The following is a 26,057-nucleotide window of genomic DNA, read 5'->3' on the forward strand; positions in this document are numbered from 1 at the left end:
CCAAGGGCGGCGGGACCCCCGACCATGAGGGTCCCCCCGCGCTGTTGGGCCCCCGCCGGGCAGGACGAGGCGGCTCAGGCGGTTTTGGGGTCTCGGGAGTTTATTTGGTCACAGTCGTCCCCCCCATCCCCTCCCCCGGACCCCCGTCCAGTGTCGGGACCGCCCGGGGGCGGGGCCTCCGCCGGGGGGCGGGGCTTCCTGAATCCCATCAATCGGAGCGGAGCTTCCTGTTTGCCCGAAGAGGGCGTGGTTTTCCTGCCGTTGTGACCCCGCCCCGGAGGGGGCGGGGCTCTTGTAATGCCCTTTACTTTGACCAATGGGGCGCCTGGACGGGCGGGGCTTCTACCACCGCCAGCTGTCCATCACGACCCGGCAGGGGCGGAGCCTCGCGGTGGGGTCGGGGCTTGCACCGCCCTCCCGCTCGTCACGGCCGCTCATTGGTCACTGGAGGGCGGTGGGGGCGAGTCCAGGCGCGCCGCGGGCGCTCATTGGTCGGTGAAGGGGTCGCGGGGGCGGGGCCCGGCGGGGGGCGGGGCCCGGCGCGGTCCCGCGGACACGAAGCTCCAGGGGTCGATGCGGGGGCGGAGGGGTGAGGGGCGGGGCCGGGCGGGGCCTGCGGGAAAGGGGGCGGCTTGAGGGGGCCGTGGGACTCCCGATGCCCCATGGCCCCCCCCGAACAGCCCCACAACCCCCAGAAATGCCCCACGGCACCTCTGAGCGCCCCCAGAGCCCCAGAACTGCCCCATGGGGCCCCTGATCGCCCCCTCCTGCCCCACAGAGCTCCAGAGGTGCTCCACAGCCCCCCATGGCTGTCCCAACCACCCCAAATCTGCCCCTCAGACCCACCAAGTGCCCGAGCCCCACTTACCCCACTCGGGGGTCCCGGCACCCGGGCTCAGCTCTCGGGGTCTCCTGGCACCCCGGGGGGATGGCGGCAGCCCCAGCTCAGGGGTCCCAGGTGTCCGGGCATGGCCCAGCTCAGGGGTTCCGGGGATCCGGCCATGACCTGGCTCAGGGGTCCCGGGGGTCCCGGGATGACACAGCTCAGGGGTCCCAGGGGTCCCAGGGGTCCCAGGGGTCCTGGCTCCCCCTTGCTCAGGGGCCCGGGACCAGTTCAGCTCCAGGGTCTTGGGAGTCCGGGCCCGCCCCTGCTCAGGGGTCCTGGGGGTCCCAGGGGTCGGGACTCCGCTGGGATCTGGGGACCCGGGAATCTGGGCTCGCCCCAGCTCAGGGGTCCTGGGGGTCCCCGGGGTCCGGACTCCACTGGGATCTGGGGACCCGGGGGTCCAGGAACGACCCAGCTCGGGGGTCCCAGGTGAGCTCAGCTCCGGGGACCCCATGGTCCGATCCCGCCAGCGGGGGGAGAGGCGCAGGAGGCCGGGGGAGGGTGGGGGGCTGCGTGGGGGCTCGGGGGGGGCCAGGTCACGGCCCAGCCCCAGGGACGCCAGCAGGGCCGAGCCCCTCAGCAGCGCCCGCCGCAGCAGCCGCGGGGTCCCCCCCCGAGACCCCCGGCCCTCCTCAGCTTCAGGGGGCCCGGCCTCACCTGCAGGACACAGTGGGGGTCAGTGTGTGGGGGGGCAGGGATGGGATCCCCGGGACCCCCCGGACTCACCATTGGGGGATGCATCCCCCGGGCTCAGCTCGTCCGTGTCCAGGTACCAGGTGGTCTCATCCGGGCGCAGCCGCCGCCTGCGGGAGGGGGAGGGCCCAGGTGTCCAAGGGGGCTTCCAGGTGTCTGGAGGGGGGTGGGACCCCCTTGACCCCCCCCAAGCTCCCCAGGGACCCACCTGCCGTTAGGGGCATTGCTCTTGCCCCCGCGCCCCCGCGGCAGCTCCTCCTCCTCCTCGGGTTCCACTGGGGACAGAGGGGGGATGTCACCCGGGGGGGGGGTGTGACATCACCAAGAGGTGTGACGTCACCAGAATCACCTCTCACCCCCCCGATGACATCACTCACACTGGATGGCACGCAGGCGGGGGAAAGGGGGGGACCCCCCCGGCCCATCCTCAGGGTCGTGGCTTCGGGGGTCCCCTCCTGGTGCAGCCTGGACCGTCAGGCGATGCTTGAAGTCTGGGGGGGCACTGGGGTCAGCAGAGCCCTTGAACCCTGCCAAAACCCCCAAGAGAGCCCCAACAGCCCTCCAGACACCCTTCAGGCCCCCAAAACTCCCAGGGCCCTAAACTCCCCCCAAAGCCTCTCCAACTCCCCCAGCTCAAACAGCCCACTGCCCCTCCAGTCCCCCCAGAGCCTCCCCAGCACCCACAAAGGCCCCAGCTCCCAAAACCCCTAGGCCCCCAAAGCCCCCAGCCCGTTTTCCCCCCCGTACCCTGGGGCATGCCAATGAGGTCTGCGGGCCGCCGCGGCCGCCGGAAGGGGGGTCGGCGTCGCTTGGGGGCCGAGGGGGGCCGGGGAGGCCCCCGGAGCATCAGGCTCAGCTCCCGCTCCAGCACCTCCAGCTCCCGGCGGGCCACGGCAGCCTCGCGCTGCCGCAGCGCCTCAGCCTGGGAGCGCTGGGCCCGGGACGCCCTGGCCACAGCCTCCTCCCGGCTCCGCAGCTCCTGGGGCACGAGGGGCACGGCATCGTTGGGGGCACGTGGGGTCGTGGGGGACATGAGGGTCACTGGGGACACGGGGGGACATGAGGGGACACGGGGGGCCTGGGAACGCTGGGCCCTGGCCACAGCCTCCTCCCAGCTCCTGGGGGGCCATGGGGGGTCAGCGGGGTCACAGGAACAAGGGGGTCCCAGGGACAAGGACCGGCCACGAGCAGCACCGGGGCAGGGCCGAGCCCTGCTGCAGAGTTTTGGGGAGTTGCATGGGCATCCCAGGTGTCCCAGGGGATCTCCAGGTGTTTGCCATGGATCCCTATTGTTCAGGGGCTCCAGGGAGGTCTAGGGGTGTCCCAGGTGTTTGAGGTGGCCCCAGGAGTTGAGGGGGTCCCAGGGGTGTCCCAGGTGTTGGGGGTCCCACCTTCTCGCGCGCTCGCAGCTCGTCGAAGAGCCCCTGGATCTCACGGCGCCAGGACTCCTGCAGGGAGTGGAAGGACTCGGGGGGCCCCAGCCCCGCCGGCTCCAGCCCCCCCAGGCGCCGCAGGATTGCCCCAAAGCCCGGCCGCCGGTGGGGGTCCTGCTCCCAGCAAGCTAAGGGGGGAATCGGGATCTGGGGGGGGGCTCGTGGGGGACCCCAACATCCCCCAGGGACCCAGGTACCCCCTGGTCCCTCTCCTCTGGAACCCAGGGGTCTGGGCACCCCCAAACCCCTGAGGATCCCAATATCTACAATCCCCCACAATCCCCCACCACCTCTGAGCTGCCTGACCCCCCCCGCGGCCCCCCCGAACCCTCTCAGCCCTCCTGCCACCCCCCATACCTGCCGTGACCCGGGCGAAGGGCAGGGGGCAGTTGGGCAGGATGGGGACCCAGCCCCCAGTGTCACCCCATCCCCTGTCCCACCTGGCCCCCCCCGATCCCCCGATCCCCCTGTACCTGCCATGAGCTGGGCGAAGGGTGGGGGGCAGGTGGAGGGGATGGGCAAGGTCAGTTTGTTCACGGCCACCCCATAGGCCACGGCCAGGCCGTCGATGCCCCGGTATGGCACCTCCCCCGTCAGCAGCTCCCACAGCAGCACCCCGTAACTGGGGGGGAAAAGGGGGGTCAAACACATGGAGAGCCACTGGAACACCCCCAAACCCATGAGGACCCCCTTGGATCTCCTCACCCTCCCCTTCTTGGACCCAGGTGTCTGGGTGCCCTATAACCCCCCACCCAGACATCCCACAAACTGCTGCTCCAGGAACCCAGGATGTCCAGGTACCCCCAAACCCCCCACCCGGGCACCCAGGGGTCCAGGCACCCCAAACCACAGCCCAGCCCAGAGCTCAGGGGCGGATTCCCACCCTCCCAGATCCCCTAAGTGCCCTCTGGACCCTCCCAGCCCTTTCCCACCTCCAGACATCACTGCCCTTGGAGAAGGTGGATGCCCGGATGACTTCGGGGGCCATCCAGGCGTAGGTTCCGGCCGCGCTCATCTTGGTCGTTCGCTGCCACTCGCGGGCGAGGCCGAAGTCGGTGATTTTCAGCGTCTTCCCGCTCACGTCGTCCCCCACAACCGGCTGTGCCAGCAGCACTGGGGGGGCAGGGGTCAGGGATCCCACAGGGACCCCCCCAGCCTGATACCCCCAACCACCGACCCCCAGAACCAGCTGCACCAGCAGCACTGGGGGGGCCAGAAGTCAGGGACTGCTCAACCAGGGACCTCAGCACCTGGAACCTCCTCCATCCCGGGAACCCCTGCCCCTGTGACCTCCCCCCCTGGGGACACCTGTGTCTGCGACCCCCCACCCCAGGACCCTCATGTCTCAGATCCCCACCCTGGGGACATCAGCAACCAATGTGCCCCAAGTCTGGAGACCCCAATGCAGGACAACCACCCCAGGGACCTTGGCCTGCGGGACCCCTGACCCTGGGGACCCCAGTGTCAGGGACCCCCCCACCCTGGAGACCCTGGGGACTGACACCCCCCCCCGGGGACCCCAACCTCTGTGACCCCCCACCCTGGGCATCCCAGTAACCGGGACCCCCAACCCTGGGGACCCCACACTGCACCCCACATCCTGTCACCCCATCACCAGGAGCACCCATAGGAGCCCCCCCAGCGCCCCCCCGCTCACCATTGCTGGACTTGAGGTCCCGGTGGATGAGGGGCACGGGGGTCCCGGCGTGCAGGTACTGCATCCCCCGGGCCACCTGGCGCGCCCAGTCCAGCAGCACGGCGGGGGGGACCCTGCGCCCCGCCAGCGCCCGCGACAGCGGCCCCCCCGCCGCGAACTCCATGACCAGGCACAGGTGGGGGGGCTCGAGGCACACGGCCCGCAGGGCCACCACGTTGGGGTGTCGCAGCCGCGCGTACAGCCGCGCCTCCCGCCGCAGGCTCGCGGCCCCCGCGGCCCCCGCGTCCCCTCGCGCCGCCTTCACCGCCACCACCTGCCCCCGCCACGTGCCCCGGAACACGCGGCCGAAGCCCCCGGCCCCGATCACCTCCTCCAGCCGCAGCTCCCCGAACGCCGCCCGCTCCGGCTCCCACCCCCCCGGGGGCGACGGGGAACGCGACCCGCCCGGGGAGGGGGGCGAGGGGGAGCGGGATCCCCCCGGGGGCGAGGGGGAGCGGGACCCGCCCGGGGATGGAGACGGGGAGCGGGACCCCCCCGGGGAGGGGGGGAAAGGGGAGCGGGACCCCCCTGGGAAGAGGGAGGAGAGGGGAGGTGAGGGAGAGCGGGACTCCCCCGGGGGGGACGGGGAGGGGGATGCCTGGCCCCACTCCATGGGGTGCTCCCCCCCCACCCCGCCCCCACTGATGGCGCTGGGGGGGCCCGGGGGTCCTACAGGGAGCTGGGGGGTCCTACAGGTGCTTGGGGGACCCTACGGGTTCCTTGGGGAGTCCTAGAGGTGTCTGGGGGGTCCTATGTGTTTCTGGGGGTCCTATGGGTACCCAGGGGCTCTATGGGTGCCTAGGGGACCCCATGGGGCCCCTTTAGCTCCTAGGGGTCACTCGGGTCACCTGGGCCCTACAGGTGCTGCCCGTAAGATCTGACAGCTCTGGGGGTCCCACTGGGGCACCAGGGGGGCTACGGGGGTCTGGGGGGGTCCTATAGGTGTCTGAGGAGGGCTATGGGTCCCTGGGGGTCCCAGGAGGTCCCCACACCTTATTTCAGTTCCTATGGTCCCTTATAGCTCCTATAGGTCCCTTATTGGTCCCTGGGGGATCCCTGTAGCTTCCAGGGGTCCCTGTGGGCACCTGTAGGATCCTGGGGGTCCCTAAGGGTGCCCGGCGGTCCCAGTGGCTCCTGGGGATGCTTGTCGTCCCTGTTGCTTCCGTGGGTCCCTGTGGCTCCTGGGGATCCCTGGGGATTCTTGGAGTCTCTATAGGTCCCTGGGGATCCCTGTGATCCCTGTTGCTCCTCTGGGTCCCTACAGGTCCCCGGGGGTCCCTACACCTCCCCTCGGCCGCCACAAGCCCCTGCCGGCCCCAGGGTCCCTCCGCCCCCACCCCGGTCCCCTTCACCCCCCTGCCCGGTCCCCTCGGCCCCGTCCCGTCCCCCGGGGCCCCCCCGCGCCCCGTCCCGTCCCCGCCTGGTCCCGCCGGAGCTCCCGCGGCCCGGAGGGGGGAGGAAGCGGCGTCCGGCGGCGTCCCCGGGGGGGGGCAGGGGGCGGCCCGGCCGGTCTGGGCTCCCGGGGGTCCGGCGGTTCCCCGCGCTGGCTGAGGCGGCCCCGGGAAGGCGGAGCCGGGACATTGTCACCGGGACAAAGGAAAAGGAACCAGCGCCGGACGGGGCGGGCCAGGGGCACCGGACGCCGCGGGGGGGGGGGGGGGACCGGACGAGGGGCCGGCGGGGGGAGGGGCGCAACCCTGACCCCGGGACCCCCTGGGATCCCCCGGGACTCCCCTGGACCTCCCGGGACCCCCGGACCGGGCGGGGGGGGGGGAGCGCTGCGGCCCCGCGCGACATCGTGAGCCTGAGCCGGGGGGCGCGGCGGGGCCGGCGGGGGGGGACGGACCCAGGTCCCGGGGGCTCCCGGGGGTCCCGTGTCTGTGTCTCCCCCAGGGCGCGGGGACCCCCCGGGCCCGGGGTCGGTGCTGCCACTGGGGGGCGCCCTCACCGCCCCGGCCCGCGGGGGAACAACCGGGCTTGGCCCCGCCCACCGCTCAACGGCCCCGCCCTCCCCGGGCCCTGAGGGGGCGTGTCCGTCGGTGCGCACGCGCGTGACAGTTCCCGCCATGAGGGCGGGAGGGGGCGCGTCCTCCCCTTTTGCCCGTCGCGCCGAGAACCGCTCTTCGTGACGTCACTTACGCGCGCCGGCGGCGCCGGGGCGCACCCGGAAGCGGCGACGGGCCTGGGGGGTCCCAGGGGGTCCCGGGGACCTTTGGGGATCCCCTGGGAGGTCCCAGGGCCGCCATGGCGGGGGCGGCGGCGTTGCAGGTGCTCCGCCAGGGCGTTTGGGCCTCGCTGACCGGCGGCTGCTTCCTGGACCCGCAGCTCGGCGCCTTCGCCAACTGCGTCCGGCTCTACGTGTGGCTGTTCCTGCTCGGGCTGCCCCTTGGGCTCTATTCGGTGCGGGAAAGGGGCCAGGAAGGGGCTTTGGGGACCCTCGGGCTCCGCTGGGGGTCAGGTGTTGTCCTGGGGGACCTGACCCCTCCGTTTGCAGGCGCTGCCGCCCACCCCCGCCGTGGCCGCTCTGTACTGCGGGGTCGTGGCCGCGTTTTTCGGGGCCGTCAAGGCCGTGACGTTCCGGCTCCACGCGCAGCTCGACCGGGGGGGCTTCCAGGGGGACCCTGAGGGGGGGGCGGCCGCTCTGCTGCCCCCCCGTAGCCCTGAGGAGGGGGACGGGCCCCCCGGGTGAGTTTGGGGGATCTCAAGGGGATCGGGGGGGCAGGGGAGCTGTGTGGCCCCTCTTGGAGGGCAGTGCCAGGTCCTGGGGAGGCCCGGGAAGGGGGAAAACCCCCCCCCCCGAGGTGGATTCGGGGTGTGACAGAAGCGTGTGAGGGTGGGAGACAGCTCCGGGGGGGCTGTAAGAGCTGGGGGGGCAGTGATGGATCTGGGGGAAGGCTGGGAGGGGGGACGTGGAGGGTCCCCAAGGGCTGGGGGTGGAGCTCCTGAGGGCCGTGGGAGGGGTCTCAGGGTCACCTGCGGCATATTTTGGGGTCGAGGGGGCACCCTGTATGTCTGTGGTACCCTGGGAGGGCTGGGCGGGATGGGGAGTTGGGGTCCTCTCGTACCCCCCTTCACTTCTACCCCCAGGCTCCCTGGGGGGGGTCTGGAGCTCTCGGTGCTCCGGTGGCCGCGTGCGACCCCCCCTGAACTCTGTGGCTTCAACCAGCTCTCGGTGAGTGGGGGGGGTGCGGGGACGCCACGTGGGCTCGGGGCCCCCCTGTGCCCCCCACAAGACCCCGTGCGTGTGTACCCTCCCAGGAGCTGCTGCCGCACCTGGACACGGACAGGATGGGTGGTGAGCAGCCCCAGGACCCCCGCGGGCCTCAGGCCCTCCCTGGGATATGTCCCCCCCCCATTAAATCCCCCCGTGCCCCCCCCAGAGCTCTGGAGCAGCACCAGTGGCATCATCACCGCCGCTGACCGGGAGCATCTGTGCCGCGGCCCCCCCACAGGGGGGGGGCACCCCGATGGGGGGGGACGACTGGGGGAGGCACAGGGGCTGAGAGAGGGGAGCTGCGGGGGGGCCGGGGGTGATGCCGGTGTCCCGCTGACCCTCGGGCTCCCCCCAGCCCCAGAGAGCCCTCTGGCAGCCGGTGTAGAGGGGGAGGTCCCGCCTGGCAGCCCCCCCCCAACACCTCCCCAGGGTAGGGGTCCCAGCAGCCCGTGCATGGCCCTGAGCCCCCCCCAGCCCCCCCGAGACCCCCTCAGCCACCAGCGACTCCCCTCGGGGGGTGAGAGGGGGCCCTGAGGGCGATCGGCCAGGGGAGACCCCCTCGGGAGGAGAGTGGAGGTTGGGCCGACCCCAGAGCAGGGGAGTCTGGGGGGGGGCAGTGCTATAACTGGGGGGCACTGGGGGGTGCTGCCCTGTAGTGGGAAACTTGGGGGTCCTGCCCCATAACTAAGGGGCTCCAGAGGGCTGGGGGGGGCTTGTCCTGGCCATAACCGGGGGGGCTAGGGGGGTTAAACAGCCTCATAGTGAGATTTGGGGGCACCTGATCTCTGACAGGGGCCCTGGGACATTTCAGGGGGGGATCCTGGGGAAGGCTGGACTCTTTCTCTCGTTTTTGCTGGTTCTCAGTGGGGTTTTGTTGGTTTAGGGGGGTTTGGGGTTGGTACAAATAAGTTAATAAATAAAACCTGATAACAGTTCAAAAAGTCGTTTTTGTCGTTTTCCTGCCACACTGGGGGGGGGGGGGGGCATCGCCTGGGGGGCACCGGACGCCTGGGCTGCCCACGTGGGGAGGGGGAGCAGGGATGGGTTGGGGGGTCAGGGGGGTGCCCTGGGCTGCCGGAGCCCCCCCGCCCCCCCGGGCTCACGGCGGCGGGAGGAAGCGGCGGAGGGGAAGGGCGGGGGCACGGCCGCCCTTGGCCCCTCAAGCCGCTGCAGCCTGTGCAAGCAGGGGGGTCCGGCCTGCCTGGGACCCCCCCGACACCTGGGACCCCCCCGACACCTGGGACCCCCAGCAGCGTGGGACCCCCTCTGGAGGGTGACGGGGACACAAGGGGCCAGAGGTAGGAATGAGCCGGGGAGGGGGGGGGGGGCTCGCACGAGGGTTTGGCACGGGGGGGCTGTTGGACAGTGCATCCCACCCCCCCCCGTGTGAGCCCCCAAACCCCCTGTGAACCTCCCTGCGACCCCCGACTGACCCGGTTGGGACACCTTTGCCCGGGGCCGCGATTTCCGTCCCCCCCGCGCCTCTGGGGAACATACGAGGGGGGGGGCGGCCGTGGTGTCCCGAGGGGGTCCCAGGAGGGGTGGGGACAGCCGGGTGGACCCCCCCCCGGGACACCTGAGTCTCTGCCCGGCCCTGAGCCACCTGTACCTGGTGGGGGGGGGACACGTCACCCCCCACCCCCCGCCAGATTAACGTCGTTAATCGCGTCTTAACAGACCGGGGGAGGGGCCTTGGTGCCCGGGGGGAGTCAGGGGAGCCGGACGCCGTTTCCTCTGGGGGGGGCCGGACGCCGGCTCCTGTAGCCGGAGGAGGGAAGTGGGGGGGGAGCCCGGACGCCCGAGTTCACACCGGGGACAAGGTCAGGAGCGGGGACCCATCATCGGGGAGGTCGCTGGAGTTGGGGGGGACCCCCCGGGGGTGGGGATCAGTGCGGGGGGCTAGGGGGAGCACTTGGGGGGCAGCTCTTGGGGGGCCGTCGGCGGCTGACACTTCCTGTAAGGCAGGAAACCGCCGGCGGCGGCACGTCCGGGCCCCCCCTCGAACTCCCCCAGCTCCACAACTTCCCACCGAGCCCCCCAGACCCCACGGAGCCGAGGGGGGCACAGAGGGCCAGGCCAGGACCCAGGCAAAGGAAGGACCCGGGTGTCCGTGGGGGTCCAAGGGGACCCCCACCCTCAGCCCTGTTCTGGGGTCCCTGCAGCGGAGTGGGCGAGGCGGGGAGGGCAAAAGGGGCCTGTGGGTTGACTGGGGATGGAGGGACAGACACGGAGGAACAGAGGGACACGGGGCTGGGGCGTGGAGGGCTGAGGAGCGCCCCCGAGCCCCCACTGACTCCCTGTCCCTCCCCAGGTGCCGCCGTCCCTCCCCGCCCCAGAGAGCGCCGCGGCCGGAGCCCCCCCGACCCCCCCGGGTTGCCCCCATTAACCGCGACCCGGGAAGGGGCGCGTGGGAAAAGGGGCGGAGCCTCCGCACGCGGGAATTCCCGGGCACCCAATCGGGGCATGGACTCTGTTCCCACGCTTCCATTGACTAATCCCTGGGTGCGGGTCTCCGCTACAACTGGGGGGGGAAGGCTGGGGGGGCTGGGGGGCTGGAGAGGTGCCAGAGACCCCCAGGAGGGTTCTAAGGAGTCCCTGAGAGTCCCTTGGCGTTCCTGAGGGTTACGGGGGTGTTCCCTAGGGGGGATCAGGGGTATCCCGGGGGGCCTCAGGGGGGTCCTAGCTAGTCCCTAGGGGTCTCAGGGGGGAATAGAGGGGTCCCAAGGAGTCTCAGAGGGGTCCTAAGGAATCTCGGGGGGATCCCTGGGGGTCCCGGGGGGGCCATGCAGTCCGACGACCTCTTCCTCCGCAAGATGCGGGGCCCCTCGGCCCGGCCGCCCCCACCCCCCGCTCCCCCCAGCGCGGCCGGGGGGGCCCCCTTGTCGCCCACGTCCCCGGGGGGGGCCGCCCCCCTGCAGCGCAGCAGCAGCGAGGCGGCCCTTGCGGGGTCCCCGGAGGAGAAGGGGTCTCCGGGGACAGTGTTCCCTCGGGCCCGCACCCAGAGCCACGAGGAGGCGGCCGGGGGGGGCAGCCCCACGTCCCCCCGCTTCCGCGACCCTCTGCTGCTGTTGGGACTTGCGGCCGGCGGGGGGGACCCCGATTTCTTCCCCCGCCCCCCCTGGAGCCCCCTCCTCGCTCACTACGACGTGCAGAGCATCCTCTTCGACCCGGCCGAGCCCCCCACGGCCGACCCGGGCCCCACCTCGGGGGCTTCCGCCGCCCACCTGGAGCCCGAGGAGCCCCCTGGGCCCCACGGGGCTCCTCCCGACCCCGAGGCCCTGGTGCTGAGCTGTCCCCGCTTCTGCTGCGAGACGGGGGGAGAGCAGGAGCCAGGGCTGGGCCCCCCCCGCGGCCCCCCCGGGCCCGGGCAGCTGCCGAATGCAGCGGTTGCGGTGCTGGAGGAGCCCCCGGCGGGGGCGCGACCCCCCCACCCCATCGAGCACAGCGACGACGGCGCCGAGTACTATCGCAAGTACTTCTACGGGAAAGGTGAGAGGGGGCAGGGGATGTGGTGTGGGGGGCTGTGGTGGTCCCGTCCCTCCCCCATCCCCCCCTGACCCCCCAGAGCACCAGAACCTGCTGGCAGGGACGGCCGGCTGGGGCCACGGGGAGCTGTAGGGGGGCTGGGAAGGGCCAGACGGCCCCCCGACCCCCCTGGCCTGCTCCCAGAGCACCAGAACCTGCTGGGTGAGGACCCCCGGCTGGGGCCCGTGGCCGTGTCCCTTCGGCGGGAGGAGAAGGAGGGACCTCGGGCCCAGGTGCTGCACAGGATCATCCTGCGCACCTGCCAGGTGACAGGGGGTGCTGGGAGGCATCCGGGGGGAGGAGGGAGCTGGGGGGGCCAGGAGAATCAGGGGGCCCGGAGGTCCCAGAAGGGCTGGGTGGGTACAAGGGGGTGAGGGGGTTCAGAAGTTCTAGGGGGGGTTCAGGGGATTGGAGGGGGTGGGTGGGGTTCGGGAGGATGGATGAAGTTGGGGGGGGGACCTGGGGGCCCCAGAGGCCCTATGGGGTGATCCCCATGGGCTTCAGGGGGCCATCAGGGGCTGGGGGGTTTCAGGGGTGCCCATGAGGGCCAAGGGCAGTGCGGGGGTTCCATGAAGGTGCCCCCACCCTGACCCTTCCTGTATCTCCCCCAGCCACGGACGCTGCGGGGGTCGGTTCTGGAGGAGGCGCTGCCCCCCGGCTCTCGCCCCTCTGGGGCGCGGGGGGTCCCCCCCCGGAAGCTGCTGGAGCTGGTGCTGCCTGGGCTGGTGGTGGGGGGGCTGCGCCTCGCCCCCTCCCCCGCCGTGCAGGAGACCCTCCTCAAGCTGGACGAGCAGGGGGTGAGGGGGAGCTTGCAAGAGGAGGGGCTTGTGTGAGGGGGCTTTGGGGGGGGGGCTTGTGGGGGGGCTTAGGGGGGGCTTGCACGAGGGTTGCATTGCACCGGACCTGGGGCTCACACGCGGGCAGGGCCTGTACAGGGGTGGGCGTTGCTCAAGGATGGGGCGGGCACAGGGTGGGGTTTGCGAGGGTCCGAGCCCTGCCCGAGGAGCTGGTTTGCACGAGGACGGGGTTTGCACCAGTGCGGGCCCTCGGGGGAGGCCACTGAGCGTGTTCAGGGGCCTGTGCGTGTTCCCTGCGCGCTCCCTGGGAACTCCCTGTGCCCCACTCGCGTCCCCCATCCCCCCAGGTGAGCCGGCAGCGCAAGGTGGGGGTGCTGTACTGCCGGGGGGGGCAGGGCTCCGAGGAGGAGATGTACAACAACGAGGAGCCCGGCCCTGCCTTCGAGCAGTTCCTGGCACTGCTGGGCACCCGCGTGAGGCTGCGCGGCTTCGCGGGGTACCGGGCACAGCTGGACACCCGCAGTGAGACCCGGGACACGGGGACACGGGGACACGGGGGAGGACAGGGTGGCATACGGGGACACAGAGGGACACGGGGGGACATCGGGGGGCAAGGGAGCCGTGGGGGTGAGGGGGACGTGGCACACGGGGATGGGGACATGGTTACTGTGAGGACAGAGGGACATGGGGACACAGGGGATGGGGGGAACACGAGGACGTAGGGGAAGGGACACGGGGACCTGGTGGGGACAGGGAGGACGGGACACGGGGGACGCAAGGGGATGAGGGGACATGGAGATGGGGATGAGGGGATGTGCATACAGGGAGACCTGGGGACATGGGGCCTTGAGGGGCCAGGGGTCTCTGGCAGAGTGGGGGCTCAGGCTGTGCCCCCTCAGCTGACTCCACGGGGACCCACTCGCTGTACACGACGTACCACGGCTACGAGGTGATGTTCCACGTGAGCACCATGCTGCCCTTCACTCCCCGCAACCCCCAGCAGGTACAGGGGGTTGTGCGGGGGTCATGCCAGGGGTCATGCCAGGGGTCATGGCAGGGGTCATGGGGGTCCGTAGGGTCTGGGGTTGCCCCCATGCTGCCCTTCACCCCTTGCAACTCCCAGCAGGCGTGGAGGGGGGTGGGTCACAGGGGTGCCTGGGGCTATGGGGCTGGGGGTCCATGAAGTCACAGCAGGTGCAGGAGTCCCAGGGCATGGGAGGATTCCAAGGGGGTTTGGGAATTTCTAAGGCAGCTGGGGGGGTCTGAAGGTCCCAGAGGTTTTTGGCGGATGCTGAGTGTTCCCAGCAGTCTGTAGGGGCTCCCTATCTCTGCCCCCCCGGACACTTTTGGGACTCTGACTCCCCCCTTTCCCCACCAGCTGCTGCGGAAGCGCCACATCGGGAACGACATCGTGACAATCGTGTTCCAGGAGCCGGGGGCACGGCCCTTCTCCCCCCGTGCCCTGCGCAGCCACTTCCAGCACATCTTCCTCGTGGTGCGGGTGCACGAGCCGTGCACCCCCCACACCACCTACAGGTGGGGCCAGGGGGCCCCGAGGCTCTCGGGCTTGGGGGGCTCATACAGGGAGTTTTGGGGGTCCTAAAGAGGGTCTGGAGGTCTCCAAGGGTCTCAGACAGGCACTAGAGGTTTTGCACAGGGGGTCTGGGGATCCCCAAGGGCTCCTAAAGGGTGTCGGGCTCATACAGGGGTGTCTGGGGGTCCCCAATGGCTCATGCAGGGCTGGGGAGCCTCTCATGGACTCTGGGGGGGGTCCCTCCTGGGCTTTGGGGGTGATGCATGGTTCTTGAGGGGCTCGCATGGGCCCTGGGGGACTCACAAGGGGTCTGGGGGTTTATGCGAGGGCTGGAGGGGGCCAGCGCGGGCCCTGTACTGCTTACAGGGGCTCTTGGGGTCTCTCCCGGGGTCTCTGAGGGTGTCACAGTGCTCTTGGCATTCCTGGGAGTCTCCCCCAATCCGTGGGGCTCTCTCCTGGGGTCTGTCCTGCGCCCTGGGGGTCTGGCAGAGTTCCCTAGGAGAGTCTCTCCTGGGCTCCGGGGGTCTCTCACGGGCTCTGGGAGTCTCTCCTGGTTCTTGGGGTCCCTAACCGCCCTCCCGCCCCCTCTGGGGGTCTCTCCGCAGTGTGGCGGTGGTGCGGCCAGAGGAGACCCCCCCGTTCGGGCCGGCGCTGGCGGCAGGGCAGCGTTTTCTGGGGGGCGCAGGGCTGCGCCCGTTCCTGCTGGCCAAGGCCATCAACGGGGAGAACGCGGCGGCGCGGGGGGGCCGCCTGGGGGCCATGGCCGCGCGCACCCGCCGCCAGTACCTGCAGGAGCTGCTGCGCGCCCACGGCGGGGGGGCCCCGCTGCCCGCGCCCCCCCGGGGGCTGCCCGCCCTCGGGGGACGCCGCCGGGGGGGCGCGGGGCGCGCGGGGGGCGCGGCGGTGGCGGGGGCGCTGGTGTGGGGGGCGCGCGCGCAGGGGGGGCCCGGGGGGGCCGAGGTGCCGTGTCTGCTGGGGGTAGCGGCGGAGAGGGTGGTGGTGGTCGCCGCGCCACCCGGGGCGGTCACCGACCGGTCCGGGGGGCTCGCCCTCAACCCGGGGAATCCCCCCCGTGACCAAGGGACGGTCGACCCCCACTCAAGGGCGATCGCCCCTCAGCCGGGGAAGTTTCCCCCAAACCCGGGGGTGCTCCCCCCACACCCAGGGGAGCCCCCCACCCACTCAGGAACGGTCACCCCCCACCTAGGGACGGTTGCCCCACAGCAAGGGGAACCCCCACGTAACGCAGGGGTGGCCGCGCCCCCCCCAGGGGACGCTGCCCCCCCCCCGGGGACAGTCGCCCTCCCCCCCGGGGTGCTGTTCAGCTGCGCCTGCCGGGACGTGCTGGGCTGGGGGTTCGCCGAGGGGCGCCTTGAGATCTTCTATGGGGCGGGCGAGTGGCTGGGGCTGCGGCTGCCCCACGGCGCTGCCCCACAGGTGGTGGCCAGGCTCCAGGTGAGCGGGGCAGGGGGCAATGGGGGGGCAGGAATGGGGCAGGGATGGCGGGGCAAACTGGGGGGGAAAAAAGGGGGCAGTGGGGAGGGCAATGGGTCAGGCTCGGGGGGCGATGGGGGTACGGTAGGGCAGCGGTGGGGGACTATGGGGGTGTGCTGTGGGGCTCAGACAGGGCGGTTGCCCATAGGGTGCCCCATGGGGTCAGTGTTGGGGTTCCCATGGGCTGATACTGGGTCACCCCCCGGGGGTCCCTGAACCCCTCCCACTCGATGCCCCCCCGCAGGTGGTGATGCGGGGGTGCGAGGCGCGGGGGGCTCTGTCGGGGTCCCCGTGCCCTCCCTGACCCGGTGTGTCCCCCCCGCAGGCGGTAACGCGGGGGTGCGAGGCGCGGGAGCTGGCGCTGCCGCGGGGGGCCGGGGGCCGCCGGGGGTTCCGCGTGGACCCCTCGGGGGTCGTGACGGCCGTGACGCGGTTCTCCTTCGCCGAGACTGCGGGGCTGCGGCCCGGGACGCGGCTGCTGCGCGTGGGACACCGTCCCCTTCCCCGCGGGGACCCCCGGCTGCTGCGGGCGCTGCTGCGGCGCCCCTCGGGCCCCCTGACGCTGCTGCCTCCCGACCGCGACGGGCGGCCCCGGCGGTGCGTGCGGGGTCCTGCGGGGAATCGGTGGGGTGGGAAACAGGGGGGATTGGGGTTGGAAGGGTAATGGGGGGGGGGGCGGTGGGGGGAAATGGGAGGCATTTGGGGGAATAGAGGATGTGGGGGCAGCGAGGAGGATTGGGGATGTGGGAGGGCATGGGAGGAGTTGGGGGGCCTTTGGGGACAAAGGGGGGATTGGGGTTGGGAGGGAAATGGGGGAGCAGTGGGGGGCGGAATGGGGGGAATTGGGTGGCACGGGGGATCTTGGGGGGACATGGGGAGGGCAGGGACATGGGGGTCAAGTGGAACTGGGACCTGGACACCTCGGCGTGTCCTCACTCTCCCCCCACCATGTCCCCCTCACCTTTGCCCCCCAGGAGTTTCTTGGAGCTCTACGCCCGCTCACTGGAGCAGGGCCGGGGCACAGGGGGGGACCCCGGGATCGGGGACCTTGGAGGGGATATCGGGGACACCAGCAGCGACTCAGGGGGAGACAGCGACAGGGGGGATCATGGGGTGGGCCCAGGGGGGCTGCACCCCGACACCCTACAGCTCCTGCGCTCGCTGGCACTGGACGAGGAGAGCACCCCCTTTCCCCCTGAGGGTGGCCCCCCCAGCCCGAGGACCCTCAAGAGCCCGACCGGATGCCCCCCCAGCCCGTGAGTTACGCTGGACATGGGAAACCCCCCAAATCTTCTGGGATCCCCCAGTACCCCTGGAACGCATCTCCCAAGCCCCTGGGCCCCCCCCAAATCCCCCAGGAATCCCATGCCCTCCCATGAACCCTTCTAACCCTCACTCCTATGGCCCCCCAGGCCCCCCCTGGCTGACCCCACGCCTGACCTGTTGCTGCCGCACCACAGCCCCCCCCAGTCCGGTGACCCGGTGAGTCCCTTTGTCCCCCCCTGTTCCGCCCTGGCCCCCCATGCTCCGATGAGGCTGCTGACCCTACCACGTCCCCCGTCCCCCCCCGTGTGTCCCTGTGTGTCTCCCCCAGTCTCTCTGTGCCCCTGCTGACCCCCCCTGTCCTCAGGGTCCCTCTCTGGATGCTGGTGGTCCTGCGGCCCCCCCCGAGCCCAGCCCCCCCCCGGGCCCCTCGCTGCAGCACTCCCTGGGCAGGCGTGAGTGGCCGGAGCCCCTGTGTTCCCCGTGTCCCTCCCCTGTTTCACCTCACGTCCCATTCTGTGTCTCCCCTCCATTCCATGTCTCCTGGGGGTGTCCCTGTCCCACCGTGGGGGAGTGTCCCCCATCCCATATCCCATGTCCTACATCCTACGGGGGTGACCCCTGCCCCCTGGGGGCCCCCCATCTCCTTGAGGTGTCCCCAGCCCAGGTCCCCTTCACCTGGGGGTGTCCCCATCCCCTGGGGTGTCTCCCCTCATCCTCGGGGTGTCCCCTGTCCATATAGGTGTCCCCTGAGGGTATGCCCTGTCCCGTGGAGGGGGGTCCCCTGGGGGTCATCCCCCCACCACTTGGGTGTCCCTGTCCCCTGGGTGTCCCCATCCCATGGGGGATGTCCCTGTCCTATGCCCCCTGTGCTAGGGGAGTGTCCTGTGGGGTTGTCCCACATCCCCCGGAGGGGTCCCCTCCAGATCCCTGGGTGTCCCCCACTGTTGCCTCCCCCGCCAGTGCTGTTGGGGTCTGGGGAGCCCCAGGAGGAGGAGTGGGAGCTCATCGCCCGCCTGGCCACGGCCTGCAGTGGGGTCCTGGAGGCCATCGCCCGGGGGGGTGAGGGGGCCTTTGGGGGGGGGTTGGGAGGGCGGAGGGGATCCTGGAGGTCATTGCCTGGGAGGGGAGAGGGGGGTTTTGGGGGGCTGAGGGATCCTGGAAGCTGTTTCTTGGGGGTTAAGGGGTGTTTTGGATGGGAGGCAGATCTGGGAGAGCTTGGGGGTGGGGGGCTGAGAGGGTGAGGGGGTCTAGGGGTACCAGGGGGGAGGCTTGGGGGGTCTGGGAGCCTTGTGCAGATGGAGGGGATGGGGAGGTTGAGGGCGTTCTGTGGGGATGGGGGGTCAAGGGGGTGAGGGGATCTTGGGGGACTGTGGGGAGCTGAGGGAGTTGGGGGACTGGGGGTTGTGGGAATGGGAAGGATCGGGAAGGGGGGGATCTCAGTGGCTGTGGGAATGGGGAGGGTCAGGAAGGGGGAGGTCTCGGGGCTCCCCATGTAGGGGTCTTACATTTCCCCACTTCTCTCGCCAGGGCATCAGCTCCGAGAGCCCCCCAACATCGGGGTCCAGCAGAGCCTGAGCCCAGTGGTCCCTGAGGATGAGTATGAAGGGGGAGGCGGGGAGGAGTAGGGGGGGTGGAGGGGGTCCCCTCAGGGTCCAACACCCCCTCGTGCCCTCCCCAGGTCCCGGAGCCTCTCAGAGAAGGTGGCGCAACTGGAGGCGGCGCTGAAGCGGCTGCAGGAGGGTCTGCAGGAGGTGGGGGGCACTGGGGGGCACACTGGGAGGCCACTGGGAGGCACTGGTGGGGCTGGATGGGAACTGGGGTGCACTGGGGGGCACCAGAGGGACACTGCTGAAGGGACTGGGGGGCAGTTGGGAACACTGGAGGAGAAATGGGGAGTACTGGGAGTCACTGGGGGAACACCGGGAGAGAACTGGGGGAATGCTGAGGCAGTTGATCTATGGGTCTGTGTGGGGCAGGGGGCTGACCCGTGGCTCTGTGTGGGGCAGGGCCACGAAGTGCAGCAGCGGCTCCAGGCTGAGCTCCGGGGGCTCCGTCGCAGCACCCGGCGGCTGCAGCAGGGCCAGGAGGACGCGAACGCGCGGCTCAGCCGGGTCACGCGGCTGCTGCACCCCCCCAGGGACCCCCCTCGTCCCCTGACACCCCCCAACAGCCCCCGGGGGGGACCCCCTGACCTCTCCGGGGATCCCCTGACATCCCCCAACACCCCTTGAGACCCCCCCGGGGAGACCCTCTGACATCTGTGGGACTCCACAGGACTCCGGGACTGCGGCAGCCCCCTGGCACGGGGGCACCTGCACATGGCGTGGTCAGGTGGGCACAGTCACCTCGGGCACACTCACCTGGGCACTCACCATGAACACGCTGCACACATGTTGTGCACACTCACCCTGGGCCCGCTCGCTGTGGGCACACTCTCCCCCTGGGCACGCTCACCTGTGCACACTGACTGCAGTCCCATGCCATGAACACGCCGTGCACACGCATGTCCCGTGCACACCATCCCCGTGCCACACACGCTCGTAGCCGCGCGCACCGATCCCGGGGCCCCGCTCACACCTCGCTCACACTCGCCTGGCACGAGCCAATGGTGCCCGCTGCAGGCCGATGGTGTCCATCCCACACACGCTCACCCCCCCTTGCACACCCCCCCTTTGCACACTCACCCTGTGCACACTCACAGCCCCCCATCTGCCCCCACTAACTGTGAAACTGGAGCTGTGACTCCCTCCCATGTCCCCCCGGTGTGACACTGGACCCTACACGTGTCCCTCCGTGTCCCCTCCATGTGACACTGGACCCCCCTGCCCCATCCCCCTGGGACACTCCCCTGGCCTCATCTCCCCTCAGGGGACACTGGAAACCGTCCCAAAGGGGATGTGCTGGGGCCACACTGATCCCCCCAACAATAAAATCCTTTGGCCTCAGCAGCCCCGGCCCGTGATTGGGGGGGTTGAGGGGGAGAGGGGGCAGCATCCCTAGTTCTGCCAGCTCTGTCCCCTTCCCAGGGATCCTGTGGACTGACCCCGGGAAGCACCAGACCCCCATCCCATGAGAACACCGTGTGCTGGGAGTGCAATGAGGGTGACTTGGGGGGGGGCTCCCAGGTCCTGCCCCAGCTGGTGGGATGGGGTGTGGGGGGATAGGACAGGGATATCCCCAGATGAGAGACCCCAATGTCCTCGCCCTGTGGCCCTGGTGGGTGTCATGGCAGGGGGGGACAGCCCAACGTCTGGACCCTGTGGCTCCTCCCCACCACGACTTCCTCTGCGGTGGGTGGCAGTGGTGTGGGGTGAACCCGGGTGTCCAGGGTGCTGTGGAGAAGGAAGTGGGATGGGACGTGGGGCGGGACGTGGGGCAGGAACATTCTGGACACCATTGGGAAGGGACGGAGTGATGGCAGGGCTGAAGACGGCGAGTGGGGAGGACATTGATGGCTCCTTCGAGCTGCAGGTGGAGGTGGAGGAGGGAGGTGCCATGGGGCAGGGAGATGCCACAGGGCAGGGAGATGCTGTGGGGCAGCCCAGCCCCCCAGCAGCTCTCTGCATCCTTGCCCTCCGTGTCACCGGGGACCTGCACATTGGTGGCCTCATGCGCCTCATCGTGGAGACCATTGGTGAGTGACCTGTAGCCCTGACCTCTGGCCAGACCCACAGCTGGGACCCACAGCCCTGCCCCCCAGTTGTGCCCCACAGTGGCAGGAGGCTGGACCCTGGCGTCCAGGCCCCCCAGCTCCAGGCCCCATAGGAAAGGGCTGTAGGGGCATCCAGCCCCCCCGAAGTGCCATGTGGTTGAGAGAGGATGTTGGGGGAGGATCCAGCCTGGGGATACTGAGCCCTTATCGAGGGGTCCCAGCGTCCCCCTACTTCCCAGTTCCCCTCCCCAGGTCCTCCCCGGCCAGGGCGATAAGGGACCCATGGGCTATAAATAGCTCCAAGGGTGGCTCCCCCCCGGGCCCCATGGCCTCCTGAGCCCCCCCGATGTGCTTTGGGGGTACAGTGGGACCCCTATAGACCTCACAGCACCCCACAACTCTCCCATAACCCCTACTTAGTAACCCCTAACCCCACGCCAGTTCCTCACAGCCTCCTATAGCATCCCCATAGCCCCCCATAGCTCCCCACAGCCTCTGACAGCCCCCATTAGAGCCCTATTACCCCCCATTGCCCTATTACAGGCCCCCTGTAGCCCCTCCGACGTGGTTTGGGGGTACAGCAGGACCTCCCGTAGCCCCCTTTAGCACCCTCTAACCCTCCTGCAGTCCCTCACGGCCCTCCCCCTGCCAGGGCACCCCGCCGCCCCCCCCCAGCCCTGTCGAACCCCCCCAGCCTCCCCTGACGCCCTTTCCTCCAGGGGAGGCCCGGGACTGGTCGGACCACGCGCTGTGGTGGGTGCAGCAGCGGCGGTGGCTGCTGCCCCCCGGGCCCCCCCTGGACGCGCTGGGTGTCGGGGGGGGCTCCCGGCTCCGCTTCGTCCCCCGGCACCGCCCGCTGCGGCTGCGGCTCCCGGGCGGGCGCGTCCTGCGGCTGCAGCTCGACTTCGCCAGGACCCCCGGGCGGGGGGTGGCACGGGCCTGCGCTCTGCTCGGTGTGTCCAGGGGCTCCGGGAGCGCTGGGGAGGGGCTGGGGGAAATGGGGGGGGGCGTTGGAGGGGTTTGAAGGGTGATTGGGGCGTCTGGGGGGGCTTTTGGGGGTCTGGGAGGGCCAGAGTGGTCTGGGCAACGATGGAGTGGAGTTGGGGGGGATGAAGGGGTCTGGGGGGTCCCGGGGGAATCTCGGGGGGGAACTGAGGCGTGCCGAGAGGTCTCGGGGAGTCCCGGAGGGCACTGGGGGGGTCCCGGGAAGGTGCCGGGGGTCCCACTGTGCGCGGGGGGGGTCGCAGGGATCCGAAACCCCGAGGAACTTTCGCTGCTGCGTCCGGAGGAAGAGCGGGGAGGGGAGGGGCGGAAGGGCCGCGCCCCCGCCCAGGCCCCCCCCGACCTGGACCTGACGCACCTGCGGCCAAGGGCAGGTGAGCGGAGGGGGGGGAGCGGTGGGAGGCCGGGGGGGGCCGGATCCCCCCGCGTCCTTCCCACCCCCCCCGACCTCCTGTCCCCCCCCCCAGATGAGGCCCCTCCCCCTGCGCTGCCCCCCGAGCAGCTCCGGGTTCTGGTGACCCCCCGGGGGGGGAGGGACCCCCCGACCTCCCCCCGGACCGGGCGCGGGAACCTCCTCCTGCGGCGCGCGCAGCTGCACGCGCGGTGAGGGGCGGGGCCGCGGGGGGTGGGGCCTGGTGGGCGGGGCTTGAATGGGGCGGGATTCGGTGGTTGGGGAGGGGTTAGACGTGTGGGCGGGGCTTACAGGCGGGGGCGGGGCGGGATTGGGGTTGTTGGGTGGGGCGGGGGGCGAAGCTTAGGGTGGGTGAGGGGCGGGACACGACTTGGTGGGGTGGGGTTTGCTCGGGTGTGGTTGGGCGGGGTTTGTGGGCGGGGATGAGGGTTATGGGCGGTGCTCGGGCGGGGTTTGTGGGCGGGATCGAGCGCGCAGGACCCCCCCCAACCCACGCCCCCCCTTCCCCGCAGGTGGCTGGACGCCTCGCGGTCCCTGATGGAACAGGACGTGGGGGACGACGAGGAGCTGCTGCTGCGCTTCAAGTACCCCTGTGCCATGGGGCTGGACCCCCAGGTACCCTCCAACCCCCCCTGGTGACCCCTAAACCCCCCCAGGGACCCCCAACCCTCCCATGTCACTTCCCAAGCACCCCTCAGGAGGGGGTTAGGGAGTCCCTGTGGGTCCCTGCTGGGGTTTTGGGGGTCCCTGGGGGTTAAAGCCCCCCTGGGTGCCCCCCCGTGCCCCAGCACTGTGCTGCCCCAGGAGGGCGGGCTGCGCATTGCGCTGCTGCAGGAGCAGGCACGCGGGGCCCTCCTGGCCGAGGAGATCGACTGTACCGAGGAGGAGATGCTGCTCTTTGCTGCCCTCCAGGTACCCCAGAACATCCCTGGACAATCTGGCACCCCACCGAACCCATCCCCTGATCCTCTGCGACCCTCCTCAAAACCCCTGTACCCCAAAACCCACCCCAGATTCCCTGGGACCCCCAAGAACCCTCCAGACTCACCCAAACCTTCCTGGACATCCCGGAGCCCCAAACACCTCTGGACCCCTCAGTCTCCCCTTGACCCCTCTGAGACCCCCCTTAATTGTCCTGACCCCTCTGTGACCCCTCCAATTATCCTGACCCCCCATGACCCCCTCCAACCCCCAGTACCAGATAGATGGGGCAGAGGGGGGTGATGGGGACCCCAAGGGCCCCCTCGAGCCCCAGGACCTGGACACAGCCCTGGACAAACTGGAGCTGAGCCTGGAGGGGCAAAGGACCACCGTCCTGCCAGTGAGACTGGGGGCACTGGGGGGCACTGGGAGGTACTGGGGGGTGTTTGGGGAGGACCCAGGGGCGCTGGGAGGGACTGGGAGGGGCTTGGGGGGACTGGGGAACACTGGGATGGATATGGAAGGCCCTGAGGAGCACTGGGTGGTACTGAGGGCCTCTTCTGGCCACGCTGGGAGGACTGGGGGGCACTGCGGGGGGGGGAGGGGTAAGAACTGGTGGGGGCTGCGGTGGGGGGCACTGGGGGAGGCACTGGGAGTCACTGGGGATTACTGAGGTCTGGGGGAGTCCCCAGGAGGAGCTTGGAGCTGCCCCTGAGCTGGTGGAGGAGCTGGAGATCTACAGGTACCCCCACAAGCCCCAAACCCCTCGCCTGACCCCAGAATTGGGGTTCCCCCAGGCCCTCCTCCTGGCCATTCTGGGGGTCTCTCTTGACCCCCCCCAACCCCCAAACTCGGGGGATCCCCAGGTCCTCCCGCTGGCCGTTCTGGGGTTCCCGACCTGCCCGGGCCGTGCTCTCGGGCTCATCACTGTCACTCTGGAGCCTCCCGAGATCGGGGGGGCCCCCACAGCAGCTCAACCTCCGCGGTGAGACCTCAAACCCCCCCTGGGCCCCCAGACTCCCTCTGGCACTCACAGATTACCCTGGGACCTTCCCACAAGAACCCCCCCCGACCCCCAAATCCCCTGGGACCTCCCCATTCCCCCCATATGGGCCTCCTAAGACTCCCCTGGGACCACTGGGGCCACCCCCCAGGACTCCCAGGTTCCCCCCAGACCCTCCTGAGACAAGGCCAACTCCCCTCCTTGGTTCCCCCAGGGGCCTGAAATACCCCCTCAAGAACCCCCCATCTCCCTCTGGGACCCCACCAGGGCTCACAGATTCTCCCCCAGACACCCCTGGGACACCCCCAGCTCCCTCCTGAGTTGCCAACATTCCCTTTGGAAACACCCCCATCTCCTCCCAGGACCCCTCTGGGCCTCCCTTAGAGTCCCAAAGCCTCCCCAGACCCCTCTAGGATGCCCTGAACTCCCCTCCTGGGCTGCACCCAGGCCTGCCTGACCCCCCATCCCCCCAGGCTGCGAGGTGACCCCTGACGTGGATTTGGGGGCGCAGAAGTTTTACATCAAACTGCGGCTGCCGACACCGGAGGGGATGAGCGAGACCCTCCTGCGCTGCCGTGATGTGGGTGGGAGGGCAGGATGGGGGGGCACTGAGGGCTCTGGGAGACCACAGGGACTATGGGAGGGCCCCACTGGGAAACGGGAGGAACGGGACGGGGGAGTTCAGGGAGTCCTGGAGCGTTTGAGGGCAGCTGGGGGGGGTCTCATGGTGATTTGAGGGTCCTTGGGGGCTCGGGGGGGGGAGGGTTAGAGGAGTCCTGGGGTTTTGGGGGGGGGTGTCTCAGAGGGGCTCTTGGGGGGATATGAGGTCTCAGGGGGTTTTTTTTGCATTCTCAGGGGTTTTGATGGGTCCCAAGGGGGTTTGGGGGTCCTGGAGGGCTCAAGGGGTCCCGGGAGAGTTCTGGGGGGTTTGAGGGAGTTCGAGGGGTCCTGGGGGAGTTCTGCAGGGGTCTTTGAGGAGTCTCAGAGAGCTGGTGTGATACTCCCACCCCCCAGGCCCCCCAGCATGCCCGTTGGGTCGCCGGGTGCCGCTTGGCCTCGCGTGGGGGGTCCCTGTCGGCCACATCGCTCGGGGCGGAGGCTCAGGGGGTCCTGGGGGTCCAGCCAGGGAGGGAAGACCCCACTGTGCCTCCCTGGGCCCTCTCACGCCCACCCCCAGATCCACAGCAGCTGTTGCCCCCCCGCTTCCAGCGCAAGTTCAAGGCCAAGCAGGTACTGGGCCCTCCCATCCCTGTACAGCGGCTGCTGTGCCCCCAGTCCCTGGGGCGCCCCCAGTCCCCCCACTCTCCCCTCCCTCACAATGGCCCCCCCAGCTCACCCCCCGGCTGCTGGAGGTTCTGCACCGTGTGGGGACACTGACCCCAGGCCAGGCCCGGCTGCGCTTCGTGGAGGCCTGGAGGGCCCTGCCAGGGTTCGGGCTGGGGCACTTCGTGGTGAGGTACTGGGGGCACTGGGAGGGAGGGCTGCCACACTTTGAGGTGCTGGACACTGGGAGCACTGGGGAGGTCCCCGGAGTTCCAGGGGTTCCATGTGTTCTGGGGGGGGTCTCACAGGTTCCAGGGTGCCAGGCGTGATGAGATTTTGGCTGTGGGCCCCTCGCAGCTGCTCCGGATCGATCCTGGCTCTGGCGCCGTCACCCGCAGCTGGAGGCACAGTGACCTGCGCCAGTGGGACGTCAACTGGGACAGCCAGCAGGTACTGAGGACTGGAGGGGAGCGGGAAGCACTGAAGTGGACTGGCTCTCACCCCCAGCCCTTTTCCCCAGGTGCGGCTGTGGCTGACCGGGGACGTGACGCTGGGGCTGCGGGTGCTCTCGGCAGCCCCCCGGCTGCTGCACCAGTTCCTGGGGGGGTATCTGGTACTAGGGGGGCAGCGGCCAGGGCAGCCCCCAGACCCTGATGTGCTGAGGCGCCTGATGGAAGGGGGGGATGACCCCTGACGCCCCCAAAGCCCCATGCAAGAGTGGCCTCATGCAAATATCCCCATCCCACTGTTGGCACCAGCCTCAACTCCCCCAGTCCCTGTTCCTCCCACAGCACTTGTGCACCCTCCCTCCCTTCCTCCTGCTGTGCAAGGCACTTGTGCAAAGCTCGTGCAACACTGGTGTGATGGAGCTGAACGTGCTTACTGTGCTCAGCAGAATGGTGGTGGCTGTTGGGCCTCGCAGGCAAGGGGGTCACAGCCCGTCCTCGTGGCAGGGGCTCTCACTCTCCTTGTGCAAAAGGTTTGGATGCCCCAGTCCTCATGGAAGAGGGTCACAAACCATCCTCGTGTGACAAGGCCACAACTCTGTCCTCATGTGAGGGGTCTGGACCCCCACAATCCTCAGGGGCTCTCATCTCACTGTCCTTGTGCAATGGGATCCCACTGCCCCTCCTGGACTCCCTAGACCCCCAAATCACCCCAGGGCACCAACTCTCCTCCTGGGCTCCCCCCCCGGTTTCCCCTCTCATTTCCCACCCTCCAGGAGACCCCCAGCCCCCTCCCCTCCTCCCCAGCCCCCCAAGGCTG

The 26,057-nt window shown here is 70.3% G+C and overlaps 4 protein-coding genes across 5 annotated transcripts; 3 read left to right on the forward strand and 1 right to left on the reverse strand.

Annotated features, from left to right (window-relative positions):
- Window positions 1-82: 82 nt before the first annotated feature.
- Window positions 83-6,289, reverse strand: MAP3K11 (mitogen-activated protein kinase kinase kinase 11). Its single transcript, XM_027737783.2, has 11 exons — window positions 6,046-6,289; window positions 4,670-5,236; window positions 3,945-4,125; window positions 3,486-3,634; window positions 2,971-3,140; window positions 2,327-2,558; window positions 1,957-2,070; window positions 1,788-1,854; window positions 1,613-1,689; window positions 869-1,543; window positions 83-613 (listed from the first exon to the last, which is right to left on the reverse strand). The coding sequence occupies exons 1-11, from the start codon at window positions 6,287-6,289 to the stop codon at window positions 486-488; spliced, it is 2,604 nt and encodes an 867-aa protein (XP_027593584.2). The 3' UTR covers window positions 83-485.
- A 309-nt stretch (window positions 6,290-6,598) lies between these two features.
- Window positions 6,599-8,852, forward strand: LOC113996606 (pecanex-like protein 3). The gene is made up of 5 exons (XM_027737782.2): window positions 6,599-7,108; window positions 7,203-7,393; window positions 7,796-7,880; window positions 7,967-8,003; window positions 8,089-8,852. Exons 1-5 carry the CDS (start codon window positions 6,953-6,955, stop codon window positions 8,454-8,456), a joined length of 837 nt encoding a protein of 278 aa, XP_027593583.1. The 5' UTR covers window positions 6,599-6,952; the 3' UTR covers window positions 8,457-8,852.
- A 1,740-nt stretch (window positions 8,853-10,592) lies between these two features.
- On the forward strand, window positions 10,593-19,486 carry SIPA1 (signal-induced proliferation-associated 1). Of its 2 annotated transcripts, XM_039389908.1 has the most exons (15): window positions 10,597-11,411; window positions 11,592-11,713; window positions 12,059-12,244; window positions 12,592-12,766; window positions 13,144-13,247; window positions 13,623-13,780; window positions 14,384-15,233; window positions 15,598-15,869; window positions 16,247-16,528; window positions 16,685-16,754; window positions 16,903-16,990; window positions 17,499-17,597; window positions 18,066-18,135; window positions 18,217-18,289; window positions 18,545-19,486. In XM_039389908.1, the coding sequence occupies exons 1-15, from the start codon at window positions 10,706-10,708 to the stop codon at window positions 18,767-18,769; spliced, it is 3,480 nt and encodes a 1,159-aa protein (XP_039245842.1). In that variant the 5' UTR covers window positions 10,597-10,705; the 3' UTR covers window positions 18,770-19,486. The 2 variants fall into 2 exon arrangements, with proteins under 2 accessions (XP_039245843.1, XP_039245842.1); XM_039389909.1 differs by lacking the exons at window positions 16,903-16,990; window positions 18,545-19,486 and having other exon boundaries at window positions 10,593-11,411.
- Window positions 19,487-19,952: 466 nt separating this feature from the next.
- LOC113996612 (fermitin family homolog 3-like) lies at window positions 19,953-25,665 on the forward strand. Its single transcript, XM_039389903.1, has 14 exons — window positions 19,953-20,028; window positions 20,910-21,143; window positions 21,438-21,566; window positions 21,660-21,795; window positions 22,117-22,219; window positions 22,409-22,516; window positions 22,800-22,925; window positions 23,218-23,267; window positions 23,392-23,510; window positions 24,002-24,108; window positions 24,543-24,758; window positions 24,860-24,984; window positions 25,100-25,241; window positions 25,312-25,665. Exons 1-14 carry the CDS (start codon window positions 19,953-19,955, stop codon window positions 25,483-25,485), a joined length of 1,845 nt encoding a protein of 614 aa, XP_039245837.1. The 3' UTR covers window positions 25,486-25,665.
- Window positions 25,666-26,057: the final 392 nt, after the last annotated feature.

The sequence above is a fragment of the Pipra filicauda genome, unplaced genomic scaffold, assembly GCF_003945595.2.
Source record: "Pipra filicauda isolate LSUMZ 115617 unplaced genomic scaffold, ASM394559v2 scaffold787_size88316_pilon, whole genome shotgun sequence".
NCBI lineage: Eukaryota > Metazoa > Chordata > Aves > Passeriformes > Pipridae > Pipra > Pipra filicauda.

Coding starts and splice junctions, on each gene's coding strand:
- MAP3K11 (XM_027737783.2), bottom strand. CDS start 6,289: ATGTCCCGGCTCCGCCTTCCCGGGGCCGCCTCAGCCAGCGCGGGGAAC. Junction 3,141..3,485: donor CTTCGCCCAGCTCATGGCAG/GTACAGGGGGAT, acceptor TTCCCCCCTTAG/CTTGCTGGGAGCAGGACCCC. Junction 1,855..1,956: donor CCGCCTGCGTGCCATCCAGT/GTGAGTGATGTC, acceptor CTCTGTCCCCAG/TGGAACCCGAGGAGGAGGAG.
- LOC113996606 (XM_027737782.2), top strand. CDS start 6,953: ATGGCGGGGGCGGCGGCGTTGCAGGTGCTCCGCCAGGGCGTTTGGGCC. Junction 7,881..7,966: donor GTGGCTTCAACCAGCTCTCG/GTGAGTGGGGGG, acceptor GTACCCTCCCAG/GAGCTGCTGCCGCACCTGGA. Junction 8,004..8,088: donor GGACACGGACAGGATGGGTG/GTGAGCAGCCCC, acceptor TGCCCCCCCCAG/AGCTCTGGAGCAGCACCAGT.
- SIPA1 (XM_039389908.1), top strand. CDS start 10,706: ATGCAGTCCGACGACCTCTTCCTCCGCAAGATGCGGGGCCCCTCGGCC. Junction 12,245..12,591: donor TCAAGCTGGACGAGCAGGGG/GTGAGGGGGAGC, acceptor CCATCCCCCCAG/GTGAGCCGGCAGCGCAAGGT. Junction 16,991..17,498: donor GCAGCACTCCCTGGGCAGGC/GTGAGTGGCCGG, acceptor CTCCCCCGCCAG/TGCTGTTGGGGTCTGGGGAG.
- LOC113996612 (XM_039389903.1), top strand. CDS start 19,953: ATGGCAGGGCTGAAGACGGCGAGTGGGGAGGACATTGATGGCTCCTTC. Junction 21,144..21,437: donor ACGGGCCTGCGCTCTGCTCG/GTGTGTCCAGGG, acceptor GGGGGGTCGCAG/GGATCCGAAACCCCGAGGAA. Junction 24,985..25,099: donor CTGGGGCACTTCGTGGTGAG/GTACTGGGGGCA, acceptor GGGGTCTCACAG/GTTCCAGGGTGCCAGGCGTG.